The sequence below is a fragment of the Cygnus olor genome, chromosome 3 (genome assembly GCF_009769625.2).
Source record: "Cygnus olor isolate bCygOlo1 chromosome 3, bCygOlo1.pri.v2, whole genome shotgun sequence".
Taxonomy (NCBI): Eukaryota; Metazoa; Chordata; class Aves; order Anseriformes; family Anatidae; genus Cygnus; species Cygnus olor.
Genome location: NC_049171.1, coordinates 97780699 through 97805775, shown reverse-complemented (window position 1 = coordinate 97805775; position 25077 = coordinate 97780699). Strand labels below are relative to the sequence as shown.

Sequence of the window (25077 nt, the reverse complement as noted above, 5' to 3'; positions counted from 1 at the left end):
CAACATCTGTCAGAAGTGTTAGGGATTTGGGGGTGAGCTAGAGCCTGCCTTTGAGCCACAGCGATGTGCAAAATGAGTAACGAGACCTAAAGTATCATTTCGGAAAGGAGAGGCTGTGCATTAGGAATGCTGTCGTCAAGGGACTTCAGTTCTTGGTTATTAACGTACTGGTTGTGGGTCCTAGGCACAGGGAAATGGTCAGCAGCAACTCTACCGCAGCGTTACGTCTCGGTGCAAGAAATGTTTTGCGTGCTTTTCCTTGATTATGAAATGTTACCAATTACACGCTGGGGAAGAAAAATAGGTAATTGTGTACGGATGGCTCATGAGTCAGGTCTTATGAGGTTGTTTGGTGGGGATTTTTTTTTTTGGTCTTTTATCTTCCTGGAGCACCCCATCATCGGTGTTGCTGTGCCAGGCTGGGCCCTTGCTTCGGTGCATGGCTAGCAGCCCCAAGGGAGCAAATACACCCTGTGCCTCTCAGGGAGAGTGGGAAAAAATGTTTTACGTTGGGTCGTTCTTGCCTAGGACAGCTTGTGTTGTGAGGCGTCTGAGGTAATAAGGTAAGGTAAGGTTAAAATAAAATAAAATAAAATAAAATAAAATAAAATAAAATAAAATAAAATAAAATAAAATAAAACAGGTTTCCCCATCACTAAGGAGCACACTGATGTAATTACCCCGGAGGGAAATGTTCTTACAACCCTCACAAAGAACCGCTTTTGCTGTGAGGAGAACCCCCACGGCACGGGCCAACGTCATCTTACGCAGAGCAAGAGAATTGGGCCGAGATTCCTAAACACGCCTCAAAACCCGGCACCAAAGGGAATTAATGTACTGATTGCGCAGCGAGCCTCGCAGCGCCAGCTCCCCGCTCTCCTCAGCGAGGCGCCGCGGACTACAGCTCCCGGCAGCCCGCGGCGGGGCGGGCAGCGGCCAGCGGGGGGGACCCGGCGCCTGCGTGTCCCTGCCGTGCCGTGCCGTGCCGTGCCGTGCCGGGGCTATGCTGAGGCCGGAGGTGGCTGGGTCCTACCAGGAGGTACGGGCTGGGGCCGGCAGCGGCAGCGTGAGCCCCCCCTGCGGTTCTGGGCGGGTTCGCCGGCAGCTTCGGGTTGCCTGTCGCGAGTAAAGGCGGTGCGGGTGTGCGCCTGTGTCCACTGGGCATAGTGCCGTGGGGCTGGCTGTTGGGGCTTCACGTTCTCGTGGTGCTGGCTGTTGGGGCTCTCCTTGGGGTTTTCACGGCGGGCTGGGGGGCGTTGGGAGGCGGTGGACCGGCAATAGACTTGCACAGAGGAGCTCTCCTCTTGTCTGAGGGGTGTGTCCGCTAGGAAGGCTTTACCCCGCGGTTATCGGGATGAAATTGACTCGTGTAAACGCGTGTGTGTAGGAGGAGTGCTCGGGACGGTTAGCCATGCCGTGGCGATGCCTGACGGCACGGACTGGCTGTGCACGGTGCCCCTGTGTGGCGCTGGCACCGCTCCCCGTGCCCTGGGCTGGCCCAAGCCCCCTGGTGCTTGCCTGGGTGCTGTGAGTGCAGCAGCTGTGCTTCTCCGTGCCGCCCCAGCCCCTAGCAGGGTGCTGAAACGCCTGCGATCACCTGTTCTGAACCTCCCTTTGTCCCGTGCCTTTCTGTGTGCAGCGCTGAAGGGGAACTGCTGGCTTGTGAGCAAGCTCCTGCGGTTGTTTCCCACTCAGCTGCGTGTGGAGCCCTGCGGATTGCTGAACAAAGTTGTTTTGTGCCCTCCCTGCTCTTGGTGTCCTATCCTATCTCCACGTCCTCTGATAGCCGTAACTGCCCTGCCCGTCCCTGTTCCTTGCACGTTAGCACCGTGCTTCGCCTCTTTATCAAAAATAACACGTGGGACGAGCCGGCCTGTGGGCGTGAACACCCTCGGTGAACGCCAGGTTCCCTGCTGCTGATTGCTGTGCTCTGGGGATTCTGCCCGAGTTTCTGGAGGAGCCAGGATCAGCTGGCACAGCCGTGCAGCGATGCTGTGCCAGCCCCCCAGCTGTTGGAGGAGTGCGGCCCTGTACGTCGGCGTGATGCCGCGGTGGACCATGAGCAGCGCGGGCTCTTAGTGGCCTCAGTGGGTGTGCTTGCCTACCTTCACGTCTTGTCAGGTCAGGTGCTTGGGATTTGCAGTGAAATTATTATTTGCGGGGGGTGGGGGTGGGCTTGGTCTTGTGTCTCAGCTCAGCGCACCTGAGGCAATGTGAGCGCTCCCTGCTTTTGACTAGCTGTACTGGTGGTATGCGTGAAGGGCATGTGAGACTGCCTGCCTTGTAGAGATAATAAAATGTGGTCACATATTGTTTTCCTGTTTGTTTCTTAGGAATGCTGAGAGATTACATTCTTCTGACTTTTTATTTTCCTATGTGTTAGAACCACTGTAGATCCTCTTGAGAGGGTAGTCAGCGTTGCAAATGGAGTTCTCATTTAACCTTGTGTTGATACCTTCTTGCTGTCAGAAATAGAGTTCACCTACCCTCTACATCACCTCAGTCGAGGAGGTGTCTGTACCCGGGAGCCCAACCAGAGAGGTGTGGGAGGCAGCTGTGAAACTGCAGTGCCTCAGTAACTTGTGGCAGCTGTTTGGATCAGCTCTGCTGTAAGGAATTTGCACGAGTATAATTGGAACCGGCTATTTAGCTGATTTAGCAAACTGGTACAAAAGGCCCAGTGAGTATTCTTCCCGTGTCAGAATAGCTGGTTTTGGGTCAGGTAAACAAATAGAACTGATGTGGCCCTACAGAAGTTAAATTAAGGCCATCTTAAATTTCGTTTATTTTATGCAGGTAATTGAACCAAGTATCTTCGGTTGTACTCCAGCAAGTCTCCTGCAAATGAGCTGTGTGTAGCCTGTTATTTACCTGTGTGCTCCTTGCCTCACACCATGGGAAATCATACTTATGTGCAAAACATTTAAAAACAATGGGGTTAATGCTTTCAACTTGCTTTGGATGGTGGAAACGAATACAGAAGTACGTCAGGAGGTGATGGAGGCTTTACGTCAGTCTTCCGAGATGTGAAATGAGTGGACTCTTTCCTAATAAGTGCTAATGATGATTTGTTAGTGGTGTAATGATGATAATTTTGATGCCTAATTAGAGTTGCGTGAAAGGAAAATATTACGGATACATGCGTGTTACTGTTAAGTAAGTTGGGGAAGTAAAGTTTAACAGTATTCAGTGTGGCTACTGCATTAACTGCTCACCTGTTTGCCTTAAAATAGGACCCTTACTTAATTAGCTATTTGATACTGAGTGTTTAGCTTGGACAGTTCCTGTGCAACACATGATAGGCTGCAAGCTTAGGCCCCAGCTCACCGTGCTGTAATTTGTGTGTTGTTCCCTGGCATAAAAGAAGCTTGGGAAACATACAGTAGATATGTTTAACACACGGGGGAGGAAAAGAAGTCCAGCAGTTCATGATCTCGTGTGTTGCCTATCTGATGCGACAAGCTTCTGACTTCGATGGAGGTGTCCTGGCAGTTTGGGCACAGAGCTCTGAACAGCAAAACAAGAAAACATCTGGTCTCTGCTGCTGATTTAGAAACACTGGGAGTTGCATAACCACTAATACCGAGTAATACTTATAGTGAGCTCAAATAAGTACCAGAAATGTTGGGGGTGTTCATTGTATTTTAATGACCCACCTACCTACGTGGCTGGGACTGCGTTTGAGTTATTTGCCCTAATACCTGTCCAAACGCAATTTACTTTTTACGCACCTTTATTAAGTGCTAATGGTCTGTTTGCTGGCTTGTGCTGTGGTTTGTTTATACCTAAAGATATGTTCCTGAGTGACAGAACGGAGTTCCTGCTTATTTCAGAAGGCATTGCTCTAAGTGGGGGTTCAGCGTGAGCTGAAGCTGCCAGGGGAACAATTACTTTGATCTCGAAAGAAGAGGCGATGCTATCCTTAAAGGAGCAGGCTAGAAGTAGGTTAAATGTAATGTGCCATCTTTCCCTTTTGCAGTGTGCAAGTCATGTAATTTTCAGGTATAGGTCTACGCAAATGTGACTCTTGAATTGTGCAAAGCGGAACGGGTTCTGGGTGCTCTTGGACCGGGGGCATGTTTTTGTGTGTTTGGTTAGTTGGAGCCTCTCTTATTTGTACCATAGAAATTCCAGCAATTGCAAGTTGAGAGCATATTTGGAAATTGAACCACTGTTTTAACTACACAGCTGAGTGAAGATGTGGAGCGAGTATCTGAAAACCCAGCAGAGGAGAGAGGAGGAGAGATGGGAGTTCATGAAGATGCCAGCTCTGTTATTTTACCAGGTGAGAACTATTGACCAAAAAGCTACCAATTTAAAGTGGCTGATAAGCTGCTTCTATGCAAGCTTTTTTTTTTTTTAATTGCACTTGTGAGAGCAAACAAAACACTAAGTGACTTACTTTGAGGAATAAGTATAGCTGGAAAGCTAAGGAGCTTTTCTAGGGAGTGAGATGAGAATATTTCTTCGCCATGAAATGTGCTCAGTCAAAGAAGATTTGTCACACCTGGTTCTGAGATAGCTTAGTATGTCATCTGCCTTTTGTGCTGGCTGTATCTTTACTGAGTTGCAGTGTTTGTGATGGCAGTGGATTGCAAACAAAGTCTGTGCCAGATTTACGTGAGCAAGATGCAGTACCAAACACAGGCTTCAAAACAGGTTTTAGTTAGACTATTTGGACCTGCTTTTGGAGAGTGTGGAGCAGTGTTAAATGGGCTTATTGCAGCCCAGATTTGGGTGGTAAGGTAAGCCAACATGAAGTGAGTATCCCCTAAATGTTTTGCAGCTGTTTAAGAGGGCGTTTTGTTAGTAGTGCAATTTTATGCATATCAAGGTCTTAATTTTCTTGGCTGACATCTCTTGGCAATGAACTTCAGAACACGTGCGTGGCCACGGACCTTTACATGAGGTTATGTGCTCAACAGGACCTACAATAAGGCTAGTGTTTGCTGTGATAAGGACCAAATACCAAACCATGCTATTATAATTGAAGGGCAGAGTGTGGCATAGCCTGAGAGGGCCTGACTCATTAAATTACACAACACAGAAAAGTCAGTATAAAATATGCCTATTTATTTCCTATATGTTGGGTTTTAATGCTTGTTTTGTGTGTTCAGCCATATATCGCTGACAATCAAAATGTGACATGTAACTCGAGTACCTAAACCTTTTCCTTACAAGTATTGTCAAAAGAAATGGAGAATGCAAGGAGTATGGGGGGGAAAAAGCATTTGTGTCGTTCTGTGTGTACAGGTGAGACTACTGTGAAGATCTTCAGAGGATAAGCGTTAGAGGCAAGGAGGAAGGAATCGGGTCTGTCTTTTTCTAGGTATAATTGGAAGAAGCCTTCTTTTGTGAAACTTTCTGTAGTATGCACAAGGAGTTACGAATTAGACTCCAGATATGAGAGGGTAGCAAATGCACAGTCACTGCTACTATGGTGGAGACATAATATGCTCATACGCAGCTATTTGCATTATTAGAATATTAAAATCTCTCTGCTGACACACATGTTAAATGTGGTCAGAATCAGTTCCGATTGGAAGGTGGAGGGGAATAAGTTGTATTTTCCAGGAGGAAAGACTGACCATTAACTGTTTCTTATGAACTTTGAACTTTATTTCTGGGTTGACATTCTTGAAAATAAACCTTGTTTCCTGTCATGTCCTTAAGTGAATGCCAAATTCAACATGTGAAAAAAAAAAAAAGGGGGCACAAGCATCCAAAGACTGCCTCATGCCGGAGAAGGAAGCAGCTGTCTCATTGATCATTAAAAATAGCAATAGTTGTGTTTTTTAGATCAAGCTGAGTTTGAGATTTACTTTCCTCTCAAGCGGTTGATCTTTAAATCAACACTACATAAATTCAGCCCCCAAATCTGTGTTTTAAAGTCCTAATTCATATTCTGTTTGGTTCCAGATAGTGAACTGGGTACCAGTGCCCCTTCTTTGCGTTTCAGCAAGACCTGCCTAAAGAATGTTTTTTCAGTAATTCTCCTGTTTATTTATCTGCTACTCATGGCTGTAGCTGTATTCCTTGTCTACCAAACCATCAGTGACTTCAGGGAGAAGCTCAAGCACCCCGTGATGTCGGTCTCTTACAAAGAAGTGTCCTTGTACGATGCACCTGGTAAGTCTGGTAACAAACAGAATGGGTAGAGTTGTTGTTCACATTGATCTTGCACTGTTCTACATTTTCAGTGTTGATTCCCCAGGGCCCGGAGTGCATATAATGCTTTGACCCAGATCTTTTACTTGCCTTTTTTTTTTTTTTATTCTGTGTTGTGTTGACTTTGCATGGAATTGTTAACATTATAGGACAGATATATGGGGGTTCCTGCCAATAACATGAATGACAGCAGCTGCGGGGTGTGCTGCAACATTTGAAAAACAGGAATGTTTGCACACTCTAGAATGAGCCCTCTTTTAGGGGAAGAAGATAATTCCTCATGAAATACTCCCAAAACAGTATCATTCAAGCAGGGTAGCACATAGGATCTGTACCATGATCTCACTCCTGCGCTGGACAGTGAAGTGCTGTTGACAGTTAAGAAGGTGGATTCTCCAAACAAACCACAAAGAAACCCACAGTGCCACTGCCTACTGTTGTGCATTATTTACAATGCCGTATCACATCAGAAGGCAACGACAATGTGATGTGGCTGCAGAGAAGAGTGTTGCCATAAAAATGTGATGTGACACTAGAAAACTGTATTGCAGTTTGCAGGAGGGGTTACTCTGCAGAAACCTTTTTTGAATAGTGAGTTCTATTATTATTTTTGTTAAATTATCCAGTAACCATTCATACATAGAGCTGTGGCAGCAAGTGCAGCTCAAACAGCGTTGGAAGCTACTTGTACGTCAGTTTCCAATTTAAAAATAACACGTCTACTTTAATGTCTTGCCACATTTTACAAATCACTGTTTCAGTACCTGTGGTTGAAAGGTGAGTGTTTCATGTTGTTGTTGTACTCCTGTGTTTTTTTCTGTATGGTTAATTAGGCTCAGCTCTCTTAGTAGGTTTCTGAATGTGACCTGTATAGCTTTGACAGTAAATTAAGCAGGTGTTTTCCCTTTTCTTTCTTGTTTTTTTCCCTTTTCTCTCTTCTCCATGTGAGCTTTTTATACAGCAATAGGAAGAAAATGTCATTGAAAGAAACAGAGCAACATACTTATAAATCCAGAAGTATTGGCGGGGGATTCCTGCCAGGTCAGAGAACATAAATTAATGTAGCCCTTTACTCCATTGCCCTGTTAAAGTTAGATGAGATGTCAGGTTGCAAGCATGGAGCACTGAAGAAGGAAAGAAAGCAGTTTTAGACTGATGTATTCTGACTACTTTGACGTCTTGCATTTTGGTGGACAGGCCATCTCAGCTGTGTGAGTTAATCGTATCTAATAAATTACACTTTTTTGGTAGTTCGTCTAGATTATCTTCAGGCAAGTTTGTTTCCAATACTAAATGTGGCATAATAGGATTTTTGGTTTTGGGTCTTGTATTTTGCTAGCTTTCTACAGCTGAGGTGACTGAGATTTTTTAATGCTTGCTCTTGCTGTGGAACCACAGACTTATGGTATATACATGTGAATGAATTTCCATAAAGGTGAAGAAGTAGCCTGCCTACCTAGCAATAAAAATAATAAGGGATTGGTACAGTTAGTACTTGTTTTATGGCTTTGATTTTTATCATGACATATTTTGTGAACAGAAGATGCTAGATGTTCTGAAGAACATCTTTTTGCTTTTATGAGATCAGCCGGTGACCTTTAATCTCTCATGTATAGTACATGTGCTTTTTCTAGTGAAAATACAACGTGTTAAATGACAGCATCTGGAAACACGTACATGTTGAAGCACTTTGTGTCCCATTTGACTTCAGTGGTCTCCTAGCTTACTTTACACATTCTTCTCATTTGGGGCCAGAGGAACTCATTCATTAGCTGCAGGCTTGTGGGAGGACTAGGGAAACTTAGTCACTTTTGTGAACTTTTAGTTGTGGTTACTCAACTGGAATCTGGATTTTCTGCAACGCATTGCAGGGCTTCTGTCCTGATGTGGCTGGCACTGTTGTCCTGGTACAGGAAAATACTCGAGCACATAGTTTAATTTGATTGTTTTGCTGGATCTTGGCAAGATAGCTCAGTATCCTGTGGGATTAAATCCCAGAATGAAAATCTATGAACATGAGAAAGAAGTCAACTCTTCTCAATGTTTTTTCTCCCGAAACAGGTATTGCCTTTTACCCAGGCAAGGCTCGGCTGCTTAGCTGCAAGCATCATTACTATGATCACATTCCGCCTCTGATAAATCCAGGTCAGCAAGGAAAAATTGAGTGCACCACTCGGAGAATCAACTACACAGATCCTTTTACTAATCAAACAATGGTAATAATATAATAGAATAAACCTTATTCAGTGAGGGGTTTCAGCTTGTAACAGTATTTGAAAGTAAAAATATTTCTGAAGTGCTGCAAAATATCCTTTCTTCTGGGGAAGGGTTGGTTTCTTTGTTTTTCCTCCCCCCCCCCCCCCCCCCCTTCAAGCCACCTATCCTATTGTTTTCCAAAATGTAAGACCCCAGTCAGTGTGTGTATATGTTAGGAATGATCAGCTGTCATGTGGCTGTGTGCAACGTGAAAACCTGAATGGAACAGGAGTCTTGTTTTTCACAATGAAACTCTCCCTTAATTCCTCTCCTGAATAAATTGGCAAGCAAACTCCTTGATAATGTAAATCTAAGATTAATTGAAAGCAGTAGCAGTTATGTCATTTAAAACAGGATAACTTCTGTCTTTTTGCGTGTTTGCTAGGAGTTAAATACTATTTTTGTCACACTTGGAAAATTCTTAATTGGGCGCCAAAGCATTTCATTGTATTGAAGTGCTGTGTGCCTATAAGATGATATATTGATATATGTCTTAAATTCCTCTTAAAAACACAGGGAATTTGGCCTCTGTACAGGTAAATGTTCAGAAAATAAACTATTAAATATGATCATTTGTATCTCATCTAAAGTTATTGCTCAGGCCCTTCCTAAGGAAACTAAATGCGAACAAACAATTTAGTTACCTCTTTGGTCACCTTTTTTTTCCCCCATCTTCATGTCTTGCCTTTTTCCAGTCACCATTTCTTTCTGGGAAGCAGCTCCTTAATATATTTGAAAATAATACTTTAAGTCTTAATATTTAATTTCTGCCAGTATCACATTATTTTTGCATGTTTTAACAAACTAAGAACCTGCCTTTTATGCTATGTGGTAGGTTTATTTAGAAACTTGTGGATCCCATAGGCTCTAGTCCTGCAACTGAATGGAGAGGCACTGAGGCAGACCTCTGAACCACATAGAGCCATGTTCAAATGGGTGGAGTCATTCTGCAAGCAACAGCTTGCTGTCCAGTGTAATTCTTGCACTACTTTAAGTTGTATTCTGCCTGCTAGCTAGCTTTTTTTCTTTTTTTTCTTCCCCTCATCCCTCCTCAGCAGCTTGCTTAAGGAGCTTGGGGCTATGAAACTGTGCCTTTCTCGAGGACAAGCCTGATGTTCTCCACATCAGACTGCAAATTAACTTGTTTCATGTCAAGAGCCGAAAGTTCCTAGGCTGTAATGCCTAAAACTGTTTTGTTTGTCTGTCTGCAGAATGCAGGCTGCAGAGCCTTGACTGGTAATTCCACGTGAACCCAAATGACTGGGATGGAACTGGGATGCAGATTTCTCAGCAAAACACTAAATCTTGATTTAGAGACTTCATTTTTACAACCAAAAGGAGGAATTTGTTAATACTAAAGCAGGCAGCATTTGGGGATATTTTAATAGGTGTGCACTTATTAGAGGCCAGGAAAATCTCAATGTGTATTAGATTTATGTAGAGTATTAGTGATGGCAAATTCAAGGATGGGAAATGAGGATTCCTCTCCTACTCTCACTGTCTCTTTGTCTGCTTATAGAAGTATGCTTTGGTTGTTCAAGGCCCTCGTGATGTGAAGAAAAAGGAACTGGTATTTTTGCAGTTTCATTTAAATGAAACAGACCAAGATTTTAGTGCCATTGACTACCTTCTGTTTTCTTCTTTCCAAGAGTTCATCAACAGGTATGTAAAGGGATGATGAACCTGTAACAGCATTGAACTTGCAACCATAGCAATACTAGTGCAAGGAAGGTATTTTGGGTGGAAAGTTTGAGAGGCTTTTATGATGATTCTTTTTATTAAAAAAAATAAAAATAAAAAAAATCTTGGATTATTTCTGTTGGACTTTCATGTCTTAGATTACTAATCTCACTCTTTAGAAAATGAATTGAGGATACTTTCAGTGACAGAAAGTGCCCTTCAGCTGAGCTTCAGCCATTTGCTGCTGCACTTTCTAGAAATTTTGAAGTTTTCACTGTCTTGCTGCTGTCCACTGCTGTGGGTGATCAGGAAGTGGGTTGTACTTGGCAGTGTGATAATGAAGGGCACTAAGAACAAGAATGTTTCTCTACCTCTTTTTTTTTTTTAAAGCAGTTACTATAAAGATCAGATCCCTAGATCAATTAGTTTCATTGATTTCATTGAAAGATTAACTGTGTTTGTACTGCTCGTTTTAAGATTCTAAAGGATGGTGTAATTTTGTAGGTGCGGGTTTTAAAAATACTTTGTTTTGATTTGATACTGATGCCATTGGAGTGACTGATCAACCTTTTGCTGATTTTAATAGGAGTGGAATTAATCCTGTATTGAACTTTCTTGAAAGCCCCACTCTTATTCCTTGCTGGTGAGAATAAACTCCGTACTTAAGTTGCTTAATTTTTGCTTTTAATTTAAATTCAAGTTCTTCTCCGCTCTGTGATCCAGATTAAAAGCTAGTCAAGAGGCATTAGTCACAGTGAGACCTAATAGAAAGCATTACTTTGGTAATGGCTGGGATGCAAAATGAAAAAGGGGGAGTGGATAAAGGGCATATGCAGAGCGAATTAAGGTGATGGAGGGGAAGAGAAGTAGCACTTTATTGCAGTGAAGCATTTTTGGAGGCTTGGGCATGATCATGCTGGTGTTTTTCAGACGGAGCAAAGACTGAAAGTGTTCAGTCACAGTATCTGTGGGTGGCCGAAGACCAGTTGTCTGAATTCACTTCTTACGAAGTGTTTCTACTTCAGTGAAGGAGACAGACATTAAGCTTAAGTTATCAAGTATTTACTGTAACTGTACAAAGGCACCTCAGATGCCTCTAGCATTCCAGGTATTTTGTGTTTCAGTATGAGAAAACACCAACGGAGAGTAGTGATGGAGAAGGTGCGGTTTGTTCCTTGTGCATTGGATTTTTCTCAGTTTTTGTGGCTTGTGCTGCAGTTAGCGGTAGGTACAGTGGGACTGATTCCAGTGAGGTGCACGGTTGGGTCTGTGCTTCGAAACACGAGCATTGTCTGAGACAATGTCAGTGGAGGAGAGATCAGAAGGTGTGGTTGCATTGCATCTGGTCACTGTCTTTTTGCAGAACGAGCAAACTTACCAAGACGCAAATTGGACTAGGTATGCTCAAGTCTTGGAAGCCACGTTTCTCTGCTCGTTGTACCAATCTGCAGATAAGCCATTTTAAAGAGCTGTTTGTTTCCAAACTAAAACATGCGTGTCCCATTGAAGCTGGCAGTATGTAAAGCGTCTCTTCCTGCACGGCGGTCTGCATGCCGCTGTCTGAAATGCTTCTACCACGCGTTGTGCAAAGGTAGGTTAGGTGTGAAAAACAGCAGTAAGTAGTATTGCCAAGGTCCTAGCTGGAAGGCTGTGTTTGTGCCAGAGTAGGTGAATAAGCAAGAATCATCTGTAAGTTGCCTGGAGAAACTGGGGTTGCAACCTCTTGCCTCCAGGTTTCCCAGGTCTGACAGGTTAGATGGCAGAATCAGTCCCTGAAGAGAAGGGGAAGTGACACGCTGTTCCTAAAGAAGCTGCTTTGTCTCTGTTGGAAGGCAGCAGAACTGAAGCTGGGGCATGAAGGCTGAGCCTGGGTTATGCTTGGAGCAATGCAAAAGGCAGGAAATGTCTGTTTGGGGATGCATCCTTTGTGCCTGTTTGTGGCAGACAGCAACGTGAGGTAAGGCTGGTTTGGAAGTAGCCCAGGTAATGGTAAAATTTGGCGAAGGCGTGTAGGCCTTTAAATGTGGTGGTAGATGATGTGCGTGTCTGGGTAAAGTACAGACAGAGAACGAGTGTGTGCGAGATGCTTTGGTACTGTCTCTTTTGCAGCATCCTCCAAAGCTCAGTACAAACTGCATGCCTCACCTCACTTGGGATTGTGTAGTGCTCTCCTGGCATCCCAGGGCACGAACTGGACAGGTTTGGAGCAGGCTGAAAACTTGTGTTTTCTCCTGAGCATGTGAAATGTCATGCATGTGTGGGGTGTGTTTGGATGTGGCATTGTTCTGTCCAGCTTCCAGCAGGAGGGGAAGCAGAAATGGCTTCCGGTTCATCAGCTGCTGCTAAATTTAGCTGCTGGAAAGCCTGGACTGATATCCTTAGGAACTGTTGTGTATCGACAGTGTAATTTTGTCCTTCCATATAGCCTCTAAGGGCTTCAAACGCTCACTGCTGTTAACTACTTTTCCTGACAAAGTGCCTCACTTAGGGGTTATGAGAGCATGCTCTTAGCACCGTGCCCAGCAACTAATGTAAAGTGCTATTAAAGATCCTGAGCTACGTGCTAAAACTCACCAGCTATCACGATTACCTTTACAGTTTTATTGCAATGGCTGCAAAGAGCTTAGGATGGAATGGATAGGCAGACTGCTGTGAAATATGTATGTAGGTATTCCATCATCTTAAATCACAATCTGAACACCTTTGAAATTGGTGAGAGTAGTCCAGCTGTATCGACAGCACAGCTTCTTTGCAGGCACTATTCTGTGCAGCTTGCTTTTGCTTTAAATAACAATAATCGTATCAGTGAACAGTAATCATATCATAAGCAATAATAAAAATGGCATCTGGATTCTTGTATCTTTAAGGATTTTCCTGAGGCATAGCAAGTGGTAAGGACTCAGAGTCCAGTTGTTTCTGTCAAGGGTTTTATTCTCTGCAGCTCTTGTGTTAAAATTGGATCAACAGACTGCATGAAGCTGGCAGTGCTTGCTGGCTTTGTTCTGGCCTTCACAGAGCACTGTTGAACTATATGCTATTGTTGGACTGAGCTGGAAGGGTACTGCCACTGTTTTTTTTCTTTTGTAGTTTTCTTTTGTTTTTAAAGACAGTGGCAGCTGCTGTGCCATATTAATTGGAGGGAAGGAAATAATGAAACCCTTGCAAGTTACCTAAAAATTGTAGCTAAACATACGAGTTCCTTTCTTCAACTATCATTAGTGTAATACATGGGTTTAAGAAGAAAATCCTCTGAACATATTACTGTCAAAACTATTGTTAGCTTAGCATGTAAAATAACTTCTAGTCATGTGAGATGATGAATACCAGTCTGAACAGGTCAGAGATTATTTCTGTGTCTAAACAGAGTTTCATCTTCACTTCTTTGGTGTGGATTGTTGCGTGCAGAGAAATAAATAACAACACAGAAGGGTCGAGACTTTCGGTACCACATCTGACCCTTTATTACATCCCATGGCTGTCAGAGAGTTTCCAGTTCCCTGAGCACAGGGGAACTCCCAGACATTGCTTGCCCTCTGCTATTATTTGTGCAAAGCTTTTGTGTCTCTGCTCTGTCCCTTCCCTCCCTCCTTTTTTTTTTTCTTCCCCCCCATCTCTTTGGCAGTGGCCTGGGTTATGGGCGCGCGCAAGGAGATGCCATCTCAGATTGCTTCTCCTAAGATTCTAATGTTTCTTTCTCAAGCCCACAATTACTGTCACAGGCAAAGTACTGTATTGCTGCCTGCTTACCAAGTGCGTTGTGGCTGTAGTGCTCAGCTCCATGTCATAGCTTCCTGCCTCAATTTTCCATGTTGGTTTGGAAAGCTGTGCTGGGATGCTGTGTTGAGTCATGCATTAGGCGTGTGACTGGCTGGCAGGGTGCTAATTATGTCTGTTCCTCCGAGTGGCAAAGTACCATGTTCTTCCTGACTGTCCCATCGGCTGCAGCTGTACCCATACACCAAAAGGGGAAGAAATAATTGCCAGGGTAGGTCTCCCTACGTCAGTGGTTTGTGTGGCAAGGAGCAGTCAGGTGTTGGAGTTTGCTGTGATGCTTTGCCCAAATCTTTCCAGTGGGGGCTGGAGAAGTGTGCTACCATCCTGTTGGGACAACTAAGCAAACGGCTAATGGTACAGATAGATAAAGATACCACAGAATCACAGAATGGCTTGGGTTGGAAGGGACCTTAAAGACCATCCAGTTCCAACCCACTAGATGCCACCCGCTAGATCAAGTTGCCCAGGGCCCCACCAGCCTGACCTTAACACCTCCAGGCATGGGGCATCCACAGCTTCTCTGGGCAACCTCTTCCAGTGCCTCACCACCCTCTGAGTGAAGAATTTCTTCCTAACATCTAATCTGAATCTCCCGTCTTTTAGTTAAACTATTCCCCCCATGTCCTATCATTATCTGCCCGAGCAAAAAGTCGCTCTCAAAAAGTTGTTTGTAGAAAGAAAAGGAGCCCTAATTCTGAAGACTAAGGAAAAAGGGAAAGTGCAAATCCAGCCAGTGCTGGTGCAGGGCCAGTCTTCCCGATTGGCCTGTTCTTCAGGACAAGAGCCTGCTTCTTCAGCTCTCCTTGTCTTCTTTACTTCTTTGCATCTTTCTCCTGGAAGATCAAAATGGCTTAATCTCCCAGCAGGCCCGGCCATGTGCTCCCTCTGCCATGTGAACAAAAGTATACTCTTTGCCTTCACCTAGGAAGATTTGTTTATTTGGAGTGAAAAACCCTTTCTTCTCCCTTGCCTGAAGGACCAGCATAACCTGGCACGGCTCTATAAGCTGAACTCTATCTTTAGTAAAAATCAGCAGTCTGTGCTTTAATGCTTCGTGACTCATCACAGTGGTTTACCCACTCATTTCGAGTGAAACCTTGTTGAAAGGCAGCTGCAGGGATAGGCTTATTTTGTGGAGGTGACGTGAAAGTGGCTAAAATCACAGTGCTGAGGAGCTCAAAGTAAATGGAGAGGTGAATTCACCATGTCCTGTGCATTAGGCAGACACCAGACAGGCCCTGGAGCTACCTCTTCATCACTTGCTGGGTGAGGGGTATTGGGAGACTTAAAATGGCTGAAAGTCGCAGTGTTAAGTCACAGCTCCCCTGTAAAGCAGCAGATCTGCAGGGGGAGGCAGTACTGGGACGGTAGGGCACCAGGTGGGTCTTCTGCGATTAAGAACACGAGTGCAAGTGCTAAAACATTATTACTAACAATGTTTTAGTTAGGCTAAAATCGAGCCTATCTCAATATAAAGGGCATTTTGAACGTGCTTTGAAGTGTAGGCCTGACATTTCACTGCCTTCGGTGCCCTGACACTGCTCAGAGTTTGGTCAGTAAAGCAATGGTCTTTTTTTCCTTTAGTCCAGAAAAAGCAGAATTCATGAAGGACTGTGAAAGTTCATACTCCAGCTGGAAGTTTTCCGGAGGCTTTCGAACTTGGGTCAAGATGTCCTTGGTGAAAACAAAGGAAGAAGATGGTAGTGAGACTGTTGAATTCAAACAAGAGGTAAAAATAATATTAACTTCCCAAAGATTTTTTTATTTTTTTAGGACCTGTTAGTTGATTTAAAAACTGGGTGCTGTCAAAAAGTTGCAAGTTTTTAATGATAATTGTCTAACAGAACTACCTCTTGGAGCACTTAGCAACATGAGTTGGAGGGAAGGGGTTGTCTGTTTTGAAGTGAAGTATCAGGAGGTTGGCTTTTGTTTAATGGCATTTGTTATACCACTTGCCACTGAGCGGTTTTGGAAGCTGAACTGGCTGTACAGTTACTTGTGTTCTTTCTCAACGTGGAGAGGCTCTGTCGAAGTGTAAATGTCGTGGTGTGCTCTGCTACTGGTATGGTGACACATCTCTTAACAGAGAGGTGAGAAACTCCAGGCCCTGCCTCTGCCATCAGTGACACCTGTAGTCTAAGGTATGGGTCTGAAGAGACTGATATAGAAAAACTAACAGAGCTACCTTAGTTCAAGGTAGAGATTTTCAAAAGAATTATCTAAATAATAGTAATGGAAAGAGGTACTGTTTAGGTTACCACAGGGTCTGATATTAGGATGAAGAGGTAACATAAGCTAAGTACCCTTTATAGCACTCTCACATCTGCTTTTTGTTTGGATTTGGTATTTTTATCTGTTGAGTATCCTTAGAAATGTGGAGTATCTCAACTTCTTGCATCATTTAAACCTAGAAAATATGCAAGCGGAAGATGCAGACTTAGCTAGAGATGAAGCAAGTTTGACTTTCATTCCTGTTCTGTTCACACTAATGGACAGGGGAATAATTGTGTTTTGAGTCTGTTAGCTTGCTCCCGGTGTTGGTGGGAGAGGAAGAGGCTCATCGGTGATGAGAAAAGAGAATTTTAAGAGCAGTCCTTTTTAGATACTCCATCTTCCAGGCACACTACTATGCTTTCCCTTAGTCCATGGTCCACTTGAAAAGGGTGCTTAAGTGGCAAAGCCTTGGGAAGAGCAGAGGTGTGACTGTGAGGTGGGTACCCTCTGGTTCCCCTGGGGGAGGGCAACAGAAGAATCCTCCAGTCATGCAGTGAGGGCCTGGGTTTGAAGGAAGGGATGCAGCAATCGGCTGATGTCATGTAAGGACTGGCAGCTGCGGTCTGTCTGTCCTTCATCACCTATAGCTCTGTTTTACTTGTCCTTTGGTGCTTGCCTATTATGGGATTTTTGAAAGTCCTTCTTTGTGTGCCCAAGTCTAACACATCTCAAAGTAGAAGTAAGAGGCTGACCCAAAGTTAGAAAAAGCTGAGCTTCTTGTGACCGTAAGCATCCGTTCAGGCCAGCAGTTACGGGCTTTCCAGTCACCTGTGTAGGTGAACAGTGTACTTACTACTTTTTTAAAATAAAAAATAGGAAGTAGGAATTGGCACAAATGTGAATTTTGTGTGTCAGTTACCTATTAATAATACAGCACAAGTTGAAATAGCTCAGACAAATTGCACTTGCTTTGTTTGACAGTAGAACGTCTGCTCAAATTGAGCAAGGAAACCCATTCGCCTTTCCAATCTAAAACTGGGCGACAGCGTGCCAGAAGGGTGCATACAAACACCAGGGCAAAAAGCATAGCCAGTCGGTCTGTGAAGTAGTCCTGTAGTCATTACTTGGTCTTTTCTGCTCTTCCCATTGCTTTTAGTTAGCTGTGTGAACTGGTTGTTTCCTGCTGTGTGGTTTTCTTGAATGAGTATGGCTGGGGTGGTCGCAAGCTGCAATAATTAAACAGGCTGTAGGGTAACGAGAGGTGGTAAAGCTCCCATATGCTTGGAACGGACACGTACAGTGCTTCTGTGTGTTCACAGCCTAACATCTGGTCGGGCACAGGGTGCCTCCATGGAGGGAGGAGTCTGACAGAAATCTGAAGGTATGCATAAGGAAAGTAAGCCATGGTAGAGAGGTAGGAGGTTTTTGTGGTAGGTCGTTCCCCATGCAGTGTCTGCTGAATCAGTTTTCATCTCTATCGTTCCCGTTACAATCCTGGAATGAAGTAACTGCGCTGCTGGATTCATTACTTCCAGGAAGAGCAACAGCACTGCCCCGTGCACACACCAAGATGTAGATATTCCTCTGAGGTTTGGAGAAGGGCAAAGTCCCTCCATCATTTGTTCATCTGTAACTTTGGTGAGCTTTCCTGTTAGGTGACTGGCTGGCTCCAAGTGGTTTGTATTGTCTTCCAGTGGTAGGGGGGTAGTGCAAACTGTGCTATTATTGCCTGCAAGTGGTTCCTTCTGGGCTCGGGGTGTGTGTATGTGCAGACAGGACAAGATACGTGCTTCTCTTAGGCCTGATGGCTTAAGACCCACACTTGGGAAGGCATTAAGACTGCAGTTTCATGTGGCCATAACATCGGTCTGGTATCTTAAACTGCATCCTGGCTATCACAGCTCCTGGGAGATGTGATAAAGCTCTGTGCCAGTCAGTGATGGTTTCAAGTGGTAACTCAGTTAAAGGGCAGCACTGGAGGTATTGGCTTTTTCTCCAAAAAAGATTATTCCTGCACCATTGTGTAGTTCTCTGGCAAATAAAAGTGATTTAACCTTCATTCATGAGAACTTTTCAAATGCCAAATTACCCCACGTAAATGAATTTTGTAAATGAACTCCCCACACCTGGAAGAGGAAATTTTTTTTTTTTTTTTGAGTGATGTATAAAGGCATTTCCAAAGCTCAGCTGCAGTTATCTTGAGAATGGATAGGCTGTCTTTAACGGGAGTATTCTTGATTTTCCTGGAACAAAGTGCTTTCAGTAAGTTACTTGGGCAGTAACGCTCTAGATGAAGGCTTTGATGTGGCATCTCTCACTCTTCCTTGAATTATACCAAACCTCCTATTGCCTTCCTGCAACTGGAACAAATCTGGCTTGTCCTTGCCTGTGTGTATGAAGTTAACTGTGCATCTGTACTGTCATTTTGACTTTTAAAGAGAATATGGGCTGTGAGCGTGCGGGGACAGAAAGGAATACCTGTAAGGTACGTGTGAAGTAAGACCTGCCGTGCTAGTGCATGGCTAAGCCCTGTGCTGTCGCCACGGTGCACGCTGCTGTTGTGCCTTTGTTGTACTGCGTCAGTGTGTGTGAGGGCATCACGTACAATAGTACAGCATTGCTGAGTATCACAAGGGCCTTGGCTACCAGTATAAAATTGTACTGCAGCGTTTGTACTAGGTGAGAAATGGGAAATTAACATGAGCACAGAACGGATGGAAGAAACCGACCTTTCTGTATTTTGGGAGCCTAATGTTCCAGGTAGAGGAAGGCTGAATTGGATGAACTTCTTGTTTTCACCTTCTAGCCTTTTCTGTTGCACAGGAGACTGGATTACACAACTAAAGAAAGTAACCTGCACCTTTTCCACCTTTTTTCCCCCCCTCTCCCAGACTAGTGTGGTTAACTATATTGACCAGAGGACTAAACCAAGAAGTGACCAGCTGTTTTTTGTCGTCTTTGAATGGAAAGATCCTTTTATACAGACTGTGCAAGATGTAAGTAACCTTCTTGAATTGTTGTCAGGCTATACGTGCTCATGGTGTGTGTGTATATGTATGCCTCTGAGTTTCTACCTGGAGTGAGGTACCAGAGGAAGAGTGGAGTTATTTTTAAAATTTTGGTCTGGGGTGTGTGTTTGTTTATTTATTTAATTTTAATTCAGTAATAAGTATTAAGTGGGGCTCAAGACTGTCTGTGGCCTTCCCTTGTCTTAGTGACACTCAGCATTATTCTTGCAGCTAAAGGTGCACGTAGCTAAGAAAAACCTGTCCCCTGTACATTAGCAAACTGTAGCTTCGGGTCAAGTCTGAACATTTTGCTTAAATAAGTGTGCTTGGGTAAATTGATTTAATAACTCTTCCTATTAATTGACACGCAAGAAGCCTAGGCTTAAATCAGACTAATAAAAATAAATTGACTAGTCTAATTTTTGGCTCTTATCTGACCAGAACTTGGTACCTAATTTAAATAACAAAACAAAAACAAACTCAAAATTCAGCTCAGTGTACTGCAGCCAGAGGTGCGTGATGTGCCAGACAAGATCACTGGCAGTCACTGGAGTGCTTAAAAGGTGTGTGGATCCCTGCAGGTGTATGTGCTTAAGCATGTGAGATGGATCTGGTGCTCCAGGGAAGCACAGGGGAAAAAGATCTATTTGCCCTCCCCAGAAAAATATGGAACAGCAAAATGTGTGAAGTCAATCTATTTAAAAATTTGGCGTTTAAAATGGCCCAGCTTGACAACCTGGTCTGTCATGAACAAAATCTCTCAAATTCCTTTTTTTTTTTCCCAAAGCCACTGTGATTTACAAGTAGGGGAAGCCTGTTTTAGGACCTTCTGGCTTGGGTGGTGACCTAGTGACACCGCACTTGTGCTGGCCATCATCAGTGCTGCAGACCCCGTGGCGAATCTGAAAGCTGTGTTACTTTATTGCTGCCTAAGCCTAGATCTGCTTGCTTCATCTCGAGATCCTAGAAGCCATCGTTGAGCCTAGGGGTGCAAGGAGAATTGCAAACTATAAATAAGCTTAACTACTTTTGAACCAAATATAGTTAAAAATAGAAACATAAAATACTTGCTGCAATTCTACAGAAACAGTTGCCGCTGTCAAAACCTGGTTTGGCATTACAATGCTGTCTTGTTAAAGCTTTCCAGCAGTTGCTTCTTTTAGGTTTATCTTTTGGAATATCGTCTTTCATGTGACTGCTTGTTTTTGTAAATCTTTAAATAACATAGTAAATGTAATCCTTATGGTTAAATTAGCAGTTTCATAATTATCTCCAACACTTTAAACAATTTACCATGCTGAAATAGTCTAAAAGGAATTTAGCAGCTAGTATAGGCATCTCCTGGGATCTGTGCGTTTCCTTCCTCACAGAAGGAATTGGAAAAATCGTAGAGCAAGGCAGATGTGTGGCAAAGGCACGAACTCCAGGCCTGCTGTGCAGCATGAAGGCATGTGCCACAAAACACTTCCGTTAGAAGAAAATTGTTTGTTAATGCATAGGTATAATATGTACCAAGTCAGAGGAGGGGAATAATATTTTTAATCTCTTTCAGATAATCACAGCAAATCCTTGGAACATGATTGCTCTTCTCTGTGGCATCTTTTTGGCTCTGTTTAAGGCAGCAGACTTTGCTAAGTTAAGTGTTAAGTGGATGATCAAAATCCGAAAGAGACATCTGAAGAGGAGAAGTCAAGCAATGAACCACATAAGCTGAGACTGACTGCCTCTTAACTATTCACAGCAGAAGGGACAGAAAATAACTGGAATGAACTTCATTCAGCGAGACAGCAGTTAAAGATATAAACCAGGTATGTTTTCTTCAGGAAAAACACAGCTGCTGGAGTAACAGCCTAGTGAACTGACGTTTGAACTTCAGAAAAGAGCTAACTCTAGGCAGGGCTAACAAACTCATGCTTTTCTATTCCATATTTAACAGGCTTACCTCAATGTATGAGGGGAGTGGGGAGAGAGGAGAAAATTCACTAATATGCTGTAGCAGTTAAATTCTTTATATAAAAAAAAAAAAAGACACTTTTGAATGCTTCTCAGAACAGGAAGCTATTTAACGTCTGCATGAGCTGTGATCTGCATCTGCTACCAGAATGCAGTTACTACTTTGACTGTTTAGTGGAAGGGAAAGCCCATGCAAAAAAACGGTCTGGCCTCCCCTCTCCAAAGAGTGTGTTGAAACAAAATACACTGGAATTCTATTACATGTCATTTTTGATTTAAAGTGTATTGACTTTAATATTAAAACAAACAAACACGTTCGAATAAGCTGTTGTGTACCTTCTCTTGAAACTGCCAGCCCTCAGCTGCAGCTAGAGTTTCACAGGAGCTGATCTAAATGGGAGCATTAAGGCAAAACATGTAAGTAAAAAAACAAAAATCTATCAGTCTAACTCAAAGTAAACTCAAGCAACTCAAGAGCTGGGCATCTGAGCTGATGACAGATTTCAAAGTCTAATTCTCAAGACTATTACCCTTCCTTCTTTCCTGAGGAATTAAGAAAGTCTTTCATCAGCCTGGCATTTAAATGAGATTCTGTATTATACAGAGAATGTGCACTAACTAACTGTGCTGTGTGGTGTGTATCTTTTTCTTCCTTATAAGTCCCTTACTAGTCCAGATGCCTAACTGAGAATTGTGCAGCCTACAAGGCAGCAGTGCACTACTGCGTGTTTGCTCGGAAGGGTTTGCTGCGAGGAAGGGAGCATGCCGAGTTAACTTTTGCTTCTTCCATCCTCTACTAACAGAGAGTGAGTGCTAATAAAGCAGTAAGTATGTGAAGAGCACCCCCAAATTCTTTTTATTTGAGCCTTTAAGGAAGTGTTTTGGGACAAAATGTACTACTTCCAGGTGATTTCTAGAGCAAAATCAAGGCACTTCGAAAAGCAGCAGTACTGACTGCATGCAACATACAGGTTTCTCCTGTGTCCAGCCAGGTGAGGGGAGGAGGGAGTCACTTGCAGTTCCTGCTCTTGCCTCTTCCTCTGGCCCCATGTGCTTAATAGAGCAGAACAAATCCTTCCACCCTACTCACTAAAGTTAGAAGCACGGGTCACTGGGGTTTAACAGTTTTGTCTAAATAACTCGTGGCTTTTCATTAAGTGACAAGTGTAGTGCAGTTCAAGGGTTATTTGTGAACGCCGTTCTAATTCTCTTGGTCTTTACAAGCAAAAGATGTGATTACAGCACTAAATACAAACATAAAGACTTTATTGAATGCTGCTCAATTCCCCAAAGATCTTTCATTACAAAAGTTTTCCACACAACTGCAACTTAAGAGATTGGAATGGTACTCTGATAAAAGATGTGAAAAATATTTGATCAAGTAAAACAGACAAGACTTCTATAGTCAACTTTCCACCTTTAAAAAGCAGACTGCATTTTCTTTAAATAAAACAAGGAACTAGTTACTGACAGCCTTCCTGCTGCACTAAAAAAAAAAAATCCCAATTTTGGTCTCGCTCTTCAGTCCACAAGGTGCTAAAACTAATGCAGAGGTGTCTGAGATCGTCTCTAGAATGACACTACTCTGCAGGGAGTCCTTGGGCTGACCAGGAGCATCATTGATGGGCTCTCTAAAGGAAGCTCCATCCTCAGCTATAGCAGGAGGAAATCTTGGAGTAGGCCCAGGACCAACAGGCAGTGAGAAGGGGGTAGAGGCACTCACCAAGTGGCAGGCAGATACACGGACCATCCTGACCTGATCAAGCTGTCTTTTTTTCCTTTTCCTACTTTGCCTCATGCTAATGTGAACTTGCACGTAAATCTAAATCTGAATTCAATCACAAATTCAAGAACAGCACCACGTGAGAGTTCCTTTCAAGGCTGTAAGGGGCACATACTGTGTTTTTCACGTTACTGGTAACGTACCTTGGTTTTATTTGAGAAAATACAGCACAACTAGAAGCCTTTTCTATATTCTTAACCAAAGTATGCAGCGATGTGAAAAGCACATATAAAACAAGGAAAAAATGTACATAGCAAACTATACCACCTATGTGCAACACAATCAAAAATTCAAGTCATAATTCTCACCACTCCCGTAATTATTTCACTCATTAAGGATGATAATTCAGTTCTATGAAACGCTGGAAGTGACAGTATATCAATAATTAGACAAATTTACAATATGCTGTGGTAATGACATCATGTAACTGCTGTATTTAAATTCAAATCTTTTCATTTACATTGTGCCAGAGAAAAAGCTGGCTGTTTATATACTGATGAGGTTTATTTTGCAAATTCTTAGATATTTCAAAAGGGTACAAAAAAAGTATGTCTGTCGAGTAGAGGTTGTCATTTCCTTTATTTGGCACTTGTACTGTGTGCGTTTAGCACATTGTGAGTGCTGTTCTGCTTTTCTGCCATAGCCTTCTTAAGCTTTAACTCCTCTAGTTTTCTCCACAACTCTTCACGTTCCAATTCTTTCTTTTTCTCTCTGTAGGAAAGAGTGAAGTATCAATTTCAGATGTGTTTTTAAGTGCAATGTGGAGATGCAGGTACCTAAAGCAACCGTGTTCTTCTACACCTAGTAATTCGTAGCGTAAGTTCTTCCCCAAAGCTTTTTTGAGGCAATCACAGTTTGCTCTATTAAAAAGTGAACGTACAAATTAGTAAAGGTTAGTGGTAAAACAGTAACTTTGCTCCAACTCAAACAATCGCTGTAGGATGGTTTTGCACAGATGACTGCAGTTCTAAGGAAGTTCTTTATCGTGTGCAAACAAGCAAGAAACAGCGTTTTGGGGTGGTGGAAGCACAACTGTTGAAAGGAGCCTTAGCATGTGCTTTCAGCCGGCCTAGGACCACGTACACCCTGCTCCAACAGTACAGTTTAGTAGGTTAGTAGGATACGGGAGGCTTTGGCTGAGCTACAAAGCATTATCCAGCGGAGCTTTCTCCAGACAGTGCAGCCCCCTGCAGCAGCAGCTGAACCCGGTTCCCCCACCCGAGACGGAGCACTCCATGCCAGGCAGGAGCAACGTCAGGGGCATTCCTGCACTGTGCGCCCCAGGGCTTCAGCGCTGGCCATGGCGCTGCCACACACCTGCACAATGGGTGCCTCTTACTCAAGTGACAGCCTGCAGCCAGGAGCAAACATTCAGCCAGCCCTTCCACTACAGCACCCCTCAGCCACCACCGTTAAGTTCTGCTTGTCAGCTGGTACATGTTAGGTATGTATTCATAACACACATTTGGATGAAATAATCAGTACCTTTGCCTTTCTGCTTTGTATGAGTTCGTAAGATCGTCAAAAAGCTTGCCATTCATTTCCATCAGGGTTTTCAGCACGTTATATACCAGTGCCACAATAGTTCTGGAATGGAAGAAGTACAACCATTAGAATTACTCAACGCAAAATAAGCTTCAGTAAAATAGTATTCAATTTCCTTTTTGGACTCTGAACTTTGTATTTAAGACGCTACTGTAAGGTTAATCAGTTTTTGAAACAAAATCTACTATAATTTCCTCTGTAAATTAACAAAATGCATATCCAAACTCTTCTTTTAAAGTTAAATAGCCCTTTCAAAATTTCCAACTCTTATAATCATACAGGCTATAATTATTGGTACAGTGGCTGTACTATAAAGCCATTCAGTTACGTTATGTGTTTAACAAGCTGAATTCTAACAACAATTTTGTAATACTTAAGTAATAAAACATGAGAGTCTAGAAAAATAAAACTCCTGCCTAACAAGTTTAAGTTTGGGCAAAAGAATACAGTGGAGGAACCACAGCTGCACAGTCTAATACAGCAGCTAGAAGCTCTACCAGAACACTTAAGGGCAGCAGACACTTCTGCTGCATAGAAGTGTCATAAGAAGATCAAATGGTTGTTTCAGATACCATGGCATCTTCAAGAAACTGAACAGCTTGAACAATACCGGCTGTGTCTTATGTGGCTGTCAGTATTTCCACTTCAGTTATCATTCTTTCTTCTGACTCTTTTTGTGAAGGTAGTGTTATTTCA

General features: G+C 43.2%; 2 protein-coding genes across 9 annotated transcripts in view; one reads left to right on the top strand and one right to left on the bottom strand.

Moving 5' to 3' along the window:
- The first annotated feature begins 897 nt into the window (after window positions 1-897).
- Window positions 898-21374, top strand: PACC1 (proton activated chloride channel 1). Of its 8 annotated transcripts, none has more exons than XM_040552790.1 (9): window positions 898-1039; window positions 4189-4285; window positions 6028-6129; window positions 8230-8384; window positions 9944-10086; window positions 10691-10747; window positions 15463-15607; window positions 18984-19088; window positions 20653-21374. In XM_040552790.1, the coding sequence occupies exons 1-9, from the start codon at window positions 1004-1006 to the stop codon at window positions 20812-20814; spliced, it is 1002 nt and encodes a 333-aa protein (XP_040408724.1). In that variant the 5' UTR covers window positions 898-1003; the 3' UTR covers window positions 20815-21374. The 8 variants fall into 8 exon arrangements, with proteins under 8 accessions (XP_040408724.1, XP_040408719.1, XP_040408726.1 ...); XM_040552785.1 differs by having other exon boundaries at window positions 5920-6129; XM_040552793.1 differs by having other exon boundaries at window positions 912-1039; window positions 4126-4285.
- Window positions 21375-22302: 928 nt separating this feature from the next.
- Window positions 22303-25077, bottom strand: part of PPP2R5A (protein phosphatase 2 regulatory subunit B'alpha) — a 44749-nt gene continuing 41974 nt past the window's right edge. Inside the window, exons 12-13 of the mRNA XM_040552784.1 lie at window positions 24322-24423; window positions 22303-23547 (exon numbers count right to left, since the gene is read on the bottom strand). Coding sequence (XP_040408718.1) covers window positions 23415-23547; window positions 24322-24423 — 235 coding nt within the window. The 3' untranslated portion in view covers window positions 22303-23414. The remainder of the gene's footprint in view (window positions 23548-24321; window positions 24424-25077) is intronic.

Bases quoted from the DNA above. Each gene is read 5' to 3' on its own strand.
- PACC1 (XM_040552785.1), top strand. From the start codon at position 1,004: ATGCTGAGGCCGGAGGTGGCTGGGTCCTACCAGGAG. The intron at 1,040-4,188 runs GTACGGGCTGGG...TTAACTACACAG, and splicing joins TGGCTGGGTCCTACCAGGAG to CTGAGTGAAGATGTGGAGCG. The intron at 8,385-9,943 runs GTAATAATATAA...GTCTGCTTATAG, and splicing joins CTTTTACTAATCAAACAATG to AAGTATGCTTTGGTTGTTCA.